Here is a 9,357-nt window from a genome sequence, read left to right on the forward strand (position 1 = left end):
TGACGAAGGAGAATATTTTTTTTTAAGGTGCGACGCCTACAAACCTCTTAAGTGGTTTGGCGGGAAAGACTTATGTAACGATATTATAATGTTTTGGAAATAAAGAAACAATAAAAATGTGATAATTTTGGACCCCTATATGCATTATGCAAAAGTTAACCGTTTTTGAGCATTTTTTAATAAATATTACTAATAATCTTAACCCTTACTAAAGTTCTGAATGCAAAAGGTTATATGGATGGATGGAAGGTGTTTATTATTGTTTTTAACCTAAACTGCTTAACGGATCTCGATGAAATTTGGCACAGATTTTTTTTTTATAATGTTGATGTTGAGGAATATTATTGATCCCGTAATTAAGGACGGTTCCTGGGGATACATTACTTGTGTTTTTTCATCTTTACTTGATAATTCTGCAATGGGTCGACATATTTTATTGTAATTTGGTGCATCTACAAAACAAAGTGTAAACAGACATATGCGATACAGTTCATCCCTTAAAAATATCAGGTCCCCGAGGGATATGCAGATTTTTGTTTTGCATATATGAACTTCATACGTTTTTATAAAGCTACGCGGGTGAAGTCACACGCAACAGCTAGTAGATAAATAACGACTACTATTTTATAAAGTGATGTAAGTGTGTTGTTATACTTTCCTAAATTTTACATTGTCAAAAACATTGTCATTTTGTTATCTAATAACACAACATATGTTACTATTTCGTCAGCGCGAATTAACGTCAGAAAGCAACTTAGGTCATGTAACTAGAGTATTACGGCTAACCCTATGACTAAATCGTCCGATGCTTGAGTTATTATTCATGTGTCCTGGATATTGAAGCATTACTGGTAATTCCATCGATCGATCCTACACCATCGAGAAATATTACCTACTCTTACTACTAGTCTACTCTTGGCTATGAAACCTATATACTTTCATTCAACAGATAATTGTAAAAAAGTAAAACGCATCGTACAATAAAAGTAAAGTATTGAAATTAAACTGTAGAAAAAAATATTTTAAGTTTGTATCCAAAATATTGCTATTCGTAAACTGTCAGGCGCTGAATAATCATGAATCCTCAATATCCATCGCGAGATCATAACAGTATTTTACTACATTTACTCTAGTAGTTTAAGAAGCACATGTGCAAATGCAGATGTCTATGGGCAGTGGTCGGTTTGTTATTTTGACGAATTATGGTGTCCGAATAATTGCAAGCTAGATCACATAAGAGTAAAACTGTTCTCTTTGCACTTAAAAGGTGTGTAGGTTCAAACAATTGTGGTGTAACGCCCCCTGCTCTGTCTCATTGTTCTGCCCTTACAAAATAAAATACTATGGTTTAAATTGACATTTAACAAATCTCTTACAGTATTTTCCTTTTGTTACATTCTACAGTTTCCAATGAATAGTGAAACTGAAACACTTCGCATTCACTGCGTTTGTCATGGATTCGGGAATGCAATGCTTTAAACATTGAACACTTATAACAGAGCTTCACAGCTCAAAAATGCATACGCATGAATGTGTTCTAATAGCAATCTAACAATTTGAAATGTGTGTATTACACGATTCAATTTTTTTAGCAGCTCGCCGGTTACATGCGAGCGCATTTTGCCGAAGCTCAATTCTGATAACAGTATAGTTGTTTCACTTTTTTCCAATATAAATATCAAAGCTTAGAATGTCGATGGATGGAAGATGGTAGGATGGATGACTGTTTATTAGCAGAGATCTCCAAAACGGCAAAGATAGGTCTAGTAACAAAGTCAATATCACACAACTATCTTTATTATGATAAATATAATTGACTAAGTTTTCTCGTGCGACTTCTTCCGCATAAAATAATGAAAATGTTAATTTTATGGTTTACATGTGTCAAAATATCAATTGCAAATGTCATGACGACAAACCACAGCAACCATGCTTCCTTAACGTTAGCAGCTTGTAGTTTATGATCCCTTCTCTACATGAATGTTCTTTCCAATTCTTTTATCCCCAAGTTTAATAGTGTGAAATTATGTACCCTAAAGCGTGCCGTAAGTGTAGGACTTTTTATTAAAAAAGGAATTATTTAAAAATATGCTGTGATTGCTGACATCCTACGCCACAAAGTAGTGTGTGTTTACGCTTTATTATATTAGTTAGTAAAGATGAATTATACATGAATAATCATAAGATAACTGAATTCATTTTAACTCAATATACAATCCAATTACACGCAGCAAGTTTTGCCCGCTAAAATAATTCGCTGAAATTAATAGGGTTGTTGTTTTTCACTTCCAATTAACAATCTACCAAATGCAATAACTTCAAATAACAATCACAAGTGAAAGTTTCATTGAACGATGTTAAGCTATAGTTTCAGTAAAACAACAATTCAAAAGAAAACAAACAAGCACTTTTATCTAGGTTCTAATTAACTGAAGTTAAAAAATACAAACATTGAAGTACTTTCATCTATAGCTATGCTAATAATGCTGATGTAAGTTGCATTCGAGACTTGGGTGTACTGGTGGACTCCAAGCTCTCGTTTATCGAGCATGATTGATTGGTTGATGAGAACATGGCGCATGCAGCTGTGCCGAAATGTCGGGAGCTATAACAACCCTATCGTGGTAAGAAACCCGTATATTACGAACATTATAATTGTAAAACCACGACAGTTTAAAGTTATATGTTGATGGGGTAGTTAGGAGAGCCAGCAGGGCGTTAGGGTTTATAAGGAGATCTTGCTCCGATTTTAAGATAACTACGCCGTTAAAAATACTTTATAACGCATATGTCAGATCCAATCTTGAGTACTCTTCTTCAATCTGGAATCCTACTTACAAATGTCACATTACACGCATCGAACGTGTACAAAAGAGGTTTACTAGAATGCTTGCCTTTAAAGATCGGTCAGCTCCGCGATTCTCCAATTACTCACAAAGACTCGAGTACTTTAAAATCAAGTTACTACAACATCGTAGAACGGCAACAGATTTAAAGCTTTTATATAATATCATGCGAGGTATAATGCTTTTCCCCGAATTACTGACTGAAGTCAACATCGCGGTGAATCGTAGCAGTTCGGTTAGACGGACCAGGAGATGCGAGCTGTTCAAACTGAAATCTTATCGCGCCAACGTAGGTTGGAACTCTGTAATTAACAGAATCTCCCGCAGCTATAACGATTTTTTAGCGATCGGTGTTATGATGTTGACATTTTCCAAGTCTCCGTGTCCCGATGTTAAAACTTAATAAACAAAAAGGATCTCGGCTTATATTACTACCAGTAACACTTTTGAATTTTCTTTTGTTGTTTGTTTAATATTTGTACCCTAACATATAGTTATAATTAACGTGATTCAACGTTTGTTATCGAAAGAGTAAAACACTATTTTCTTGTGAGCGCTGTGTACGCCTGTCATCTGTACCATCTTTTGCTTCTTTGTTTTCATTGTCTACAGTATATTAATTTAGTTGTGAACTTTGAACATGCAATTGGTGTACCTTTCCAATAAATAAATAAATATAATAAAGCGTAAACACACACTACTTCGTGACGTAGGACGTCAGCTAAAACAGCATATACTTGAATAAATCCTTTTTTAATAAAAACCTCTACACTCACATGCTTTAGGCTATATTTTTCACACTATTAAAATTAGGGTGTAAATAGATTGGATAATATGTAGAAAAAGGACCATAAACTACAAACTGCCAACATCAAAAAAGCAAGGTTACCATGGTTGTCATTTGTGAATTTGAATCTAGACATTCAAAATTGAGAATTTGGCAAATGTAAACAATAAAATAAAGTTTTTTATAATTACGTGCGGATGGAGCCGCACAGGAACAGCTAGTCCCATATAAATATAACTGCCCAACAGGCACTACAACTACAAAAAATTGTGATATCTTATCAAAAGCCTAAGTAATCATAAAATATGTCTGAGCATAGAATAAAAACCTAAACTTGCCCATTTTTTTAAAAAATATACTTAAAACTGTGTTTTATTGTCAATAACTTTTTGTAAACTTAGCATCAATAACTAATGTTGTAAATCATTATAACACATGTAATATTAATAAGGAGATGATAATAAATTAAAAGCCAATTCAGTTAGCTTCAGATTTATTAAATTTTTTAAAATAAGTGACTAGATAATATCAAACATCAAATTGTGCAGAACTCGAACGTCCGAAATCAATATAGGATCCTTCAGATCGATCCGAAAAATATTTTAAATACTCTGTAAGAAACGAGATACAGCGATTATAAGATTGCTCTTTATACGATCATGTTGTCTATCTTAGGATCAGATTGAAAATAGAAATTAAAATAGCGCGGATACGTATGTTTTTCAGATCCAATATTGATTTCGAACGTAAATAGAACAGTAGTGCTTGAGACATTTATTGGGGTAGTTTTATGGAGAGTCCCCCGCGTACATTCTTAAGCCAGGTCGGCGGAGCCGCGTGCTCGTTGACCCATTCCTGTGTCTTCACACGGTACCAGACGCGCTTCCAAACAGGGACGAAGACACTCTTCATCTGCCAAGTCTTGATCCATTTAGGGAGCCAGACGGACTTGTTCTTCCAGTACCCCTGGTACAAGTAACGTTCCAAGCTCTCGCGATCCCTGACAAAGAAATTAATTAGTTTAGTAAAAAGCAATATAACCGTGGATTTCCACTACCGAAATAAGTACGAAATTTCTTTGTCTTCCTCTTTCTTCTTTAAAGAGACGTAATATTAATATGTTTTTTTGTCTTTCGACTTAGGTCTAGATTATCATTATGTTAAAATAAAAGTCGAAGTAAGAAAATTATTATACACTAGGTGTTGGTCGCGACTTCACCCGCGTGAAATTAGAAAATAATACAAATGACAAATTACACTGACAATGTAGGTTTTTAATGGTAAAAGATTTTTTGAAATCAGCCCAGTAGTGTTTGAGGTATATCAATACATACAAAAATAAAAAAAAATCTTTCCTGTATAATATTTGTATAGGTTTATACAATGCAAAGGCGTCTAGCAAATGGTCTAAGGGAGAGATGATCAAGGGGGGCAGTTGTTTTGAAATGCATTTCTACCTTAATCATACTAATATCATAAATGCGAAAGTTAAGATGAATGGATGGATGGATGTTGGTAGCTTAAACGGTTGAATTTGGTATAGATGTAGAGGTTTGTATGGAAGAACACATAGGCTACTCACTTTAGTTTTTTAAATGTCGCACGGACGGAGTCGCGGGCGAAAGCTAGTATTGAAATACTTGTTCAATGCGCTTCTATTGTTTAACATATGTTTAGTATTTGTTTTTTGTATTGTAATTAGTACTTACCTTCCCGGCTTAACATCGCCGAGCTTAATGGTAGCAGTTTGCGCATATTCATACTTGTTAGCAAGGCTGAACACCGTCATAATCCCAAAAACGATCTGCAAATAAAACACATGAATTATGTTGGGTTTCTGAAGTTTCCACTTATTTTATGACTAGCTGTTCCCGTGCGACTTCATTCGCATGAAATTATGAAAGTCGTTTTATTGATTACATTTGTCAAATTATTGCAAATGTCAAAATGACACTCATGACATGATGACAGCAACTTATTATCTCTTTCCCACATTAGGGTTTTATCCAAAATATTTACCCCCTAAGTTTAATGGCGTGAAAATGTATAGCCTAAACCGTGACGTAAGTGTAGGGCTTTTATAAAAAAGAGAATTAGTGAAAATATGCTGTAATTGCTAACATCTTAGGCAACAAAGTGTGTGTTTACGCTTTATTATAATAGTATATATTAACGAATGGTTAAATATATTTGGGAAACTGGCCTTTAATCAAATGGTTCCGTAATCTATAATACTGTCAGTTTTCTCTTTGTACAAATGCAAGTGAAATGGTTTCTTTAAAAAGGAAAAAGAAATTATATTTGACTCCTCCGAAGCAAATGTTAGAAAAGGACGTTACTTTATTGTATTTCAAGATAAAACTTTATCAACAATCATTTGATTACACAGAATTTAATTAATTAAAATATTTTTAACTGACGCCAGGAATTGAACCCATATTGATATAGGTAGCGCCTCACTGCCTTAATTATACGTTACGACATTGAAATAATGAACAGAACTTTATAATTAAAATAATAACCAGCATCAAAAGTACAATTTAATATATTTTAAATGAATATAGAAAATAAAAAGTAAATATTTAATGTGATACACCTCCGCAAACTGACATTGAAAATAAATTGTGAATAGAATATTGCAGAGCAATCGATATCATAATATATGCAGTATAGCTATAACTTTCCATGGACATAGACATCTAGACACAAATGGTGAAGGTCCTTGCAAATGCACAGCTAATCTAACCATTTCTCTCGAATTCGTAAGATCTAAGAAATTTTAAACGCCAACATTCTTAACCTAAAGCAACTTGCGACATTAAAAAAACGTACACTCAGTAAAGTATTTCGTGTTTTTTTTAAACAATAATGTGACAAACGAGCAAGCGGCCACCTAAATCCGCCAAAATGCCGATGCGACCGCTGTCCATAGACATCCGCAATTGCAAATGCGTTGCCTACTTTAAATCGACGGAGGAGAAGACGCACATAAATAGGATATTTCCCGTTCCCATGCGCCTCCTCGACCGTTAAATCCACCTTCCCATCCAATCCTTTCCTTATAAGAAAAGGGTGGAAAAGGAAAGGGACTAAAATTGGGCCTCCGGCACCACACTCATCAGACGAAATGCGGAATTGCTCCCACTTCCCGCCTGTCTTCTGTGTGGTCGTGGTATTTCACCGGGCAAACCGACCCATTCGTGCGAAGATGTTAAAGAGGGCTCTACCATTGTTAACACAAAAAACGCTCGATATCACACAATAATTGAAACATGAGCCAAATTAAAATAAGTGTAAAGAATTGTTATAATTTATGAAAATAAACATAAAAATGCAATCGCAGTACAAGTAACTCTTTCTCGGAATTCTTTTAACTCCTTCGCATATGCGATATTAGACATATGCGACTCTAATATTAGAGTAAACTGTCGCTGGTTTTAAAAAAATATGCATAGATATGAAAATAAATTTTCAAATCCACTATTAAGATTTTTACGCTTTACATGAAAACAAAAAGGTTATTTATAAATAACATTACTTTTTAAAAACTGTTTTTACACAACTTACCATAATAATCCCGCAAACTTTAAACATTTTCACTTGTCAATTTCAACTGGTTTGAATCAGAGAACCTCTCCTGCGACGAGAAAAACTGAACTGAGCAACGATGTCGCTGTTAATGCCCTTTTATAGCAATTTTCCGATCGCTGCTAGGGCGTCTTATAATAACTTTATTTCGACGCAATACTTTAATATCGTTTAAAATTTTCACTCAACACATTTGTAACATAAGGTTTAATTTCATTTTACCTTTCTGTGATGACGTCGAACTAAAAATTAAACGACGCAGGAATTCTAAGTATGTAATGGTAAACATTTCTTAATTTACAATGATTTCACAAATTGATATGTTAATAGTATCTTTAAGCCACCATACTTGCTTAAGGTACGCCATACACGGAATAGAGTATTCTTTTGGTAACCGCTGAAAAGGTGGAAACCGCTATAGGCTGTAGGGAATGATTGCATCCATATACGGTGGCGATTCTATGAAAATACAAGTAAATGAACCCGGAGTATATTCGTTGTAAAAAAGACAGCAAAGTATATTCTCAAACAAAAACCATAAAAGCAGTTGTCTATGATTTTTTTTTAATCTGGATCCCCGTTTCTTTTGCTATTTATCGGTTATGGTAGAGACCTTTACTTGTTTCGATAGATGTTCGTTGTCCAGTTTTGACTTTTCGGAAATAGTTATAAACAGACTGTTGGTTCTCTTGAATAAAACAAAAGAAAGAAAAAAAGACCCCAAATTTCGTCGCAGGATTTTGAGCTAAACTATTTAACTATGTCGTAGCCTTTGACTCCAAAAATCATACAATAAAATAGGACCCACCTGCAAGCACTACCTTTCGGATGAAAAAAATGATCAAAATCGGTCCACTAGGCGGAGTTATGCCGTAACACACATAAAAAAAACATACAGATGAATTGAGTACCTCTTTCTTTTGGGAAGTCGGTCAAAAAATGATCAGTCAGGACGTCTACAAAGGTACCAAGAACCAAGAAACAAGAACCAAGTCCATGGGAAATCTGAGAACTGTTTTAGAACCAGCAGGTTTACTGCTAAAACATGGATGTTGGTTAAATGATTCAACATTAGTAAAAGCATACAGTACAGCATACATCTTAAATGTAACATAACTAGCTGATGCCCACGACTTCGTCCGCGCAATATTAAGATAAAATAGTAGTCTATAATAAGCCCGTCTATGTCAGCTACCCTTCAGTGAAAGTCCGGAAATCGACTCGGCCGTTTCCGAGATCACCTGAAACAAACGCGGCTTACGGACAGACAGATAGACAAAAAGACAAAAATGTTTAAATGCGATTTTTGCTATCGGCAACGCAAATACATCATCTTTCGGAAATCTGAAAAATTTTTCTTATGACATTACAAACAAACACTTCAATTTTATAATCACGATATTTAGACAAACTATAATAAAAAAAAAATGTAATTTTAATTCTGTGTGTCTGCGGTCTTATAAACGGCTGCACCGATTGTGACAGGACTTTCATTGGATAGTAGGTGATGGATGATGTATTATAGGCTACTTTTTTATTTTTGCATTGACGAAGTTGCGGGCAACACCTATATAGATTTAATGGTGAATTTAAATTAGCAAGGAATGCAAAGTTAGTAGCATTGTCATTGACATATTCCCCTGGCTGCGTTTACATCATATTTAGAGCGCGCGCACACCTTTGACTAAAATATCGCACAACTGTTTAGTAGCGCTTTGATTCCTATGAGCTTATATGCAGGTGCACATACTACTCGATTTTTATTTGTGCAACTAACGGCCGGTCTCAATATGCAATTTTTTCAATCGAAAATCTCAATCCGTATCCTAATCTTTTGAAATACTGTCTCAATAAACGACCGAACGATAGAAATTCGATCTAAAAACATGACTAATCTATCGGAGGGAAAAATCTGATTTCTAACACTTTTCGGATCGCCCTCTGTTTGAAAGTGTCAGTTGCAGTGTTTCAATAAATGTTTTTGGAATTTTGACATATCTCTCAATCTTTATTTTACAATCTATGGAAATCGAAAGATTTTACTAATTTATTATGAGATTAAAAAATGGTTGGCTTGTTGCCGTATAGTGATAGCTGATAGTGAAAGTGATTTGGAGGTGTTAGAGCAACTTTCAG

General features: G+C 34.5%; 1 protein-coding gene across 1 annotated transcript in view; it reads right to left on the bottom strand.

Moving 5' to 3' along the window:
- Positions 1-4,166: 4,166 nt before the first annotated feature.
- The window catches only part of LOC106104504, an 8,322-nt gene continuing 3,131 nt past the window's right edge, over positions 4,167-9,357 (bottom strand). Inside the window, exons 2-4 of the mRNA XM_013284580.1 lie at positions 7,201-7,270; positions 5,343-5,437; positions 4,167-4,633 (exon numbers count right to left, since the gene is read on the bottom strand). Of these exons, the coding sequence (XP_013140034.1) occupies positions 4,408-4,633; positions 5,343-5,437; positions 7,201-7,227 (348 nt within the window). The 5' untranslated portion in view covers positions 7,228-7,270 and the 3' untranslated portion in view covers positions 4,167-4,407. The remainder of the gene's footprint in view (positions 4,634-5,342; positions 5,438-7,200; positions 7,271-9,357) is intronic.

The sequence above is a fragment of the Papilio polytes genome, unplaced genomic scaffold, assembly GCF_000836215.1.
Source record: "Papilio polytes unplaced genomic scaffold, Ppol_1.0 DF823621.1, whole genome shotgun sequence".
NCBI lineage: Eukaryota > Metazoa > Arthropoda > Insecta > Lepidoptera > Papilionidae > Papilio > Papilio polytes.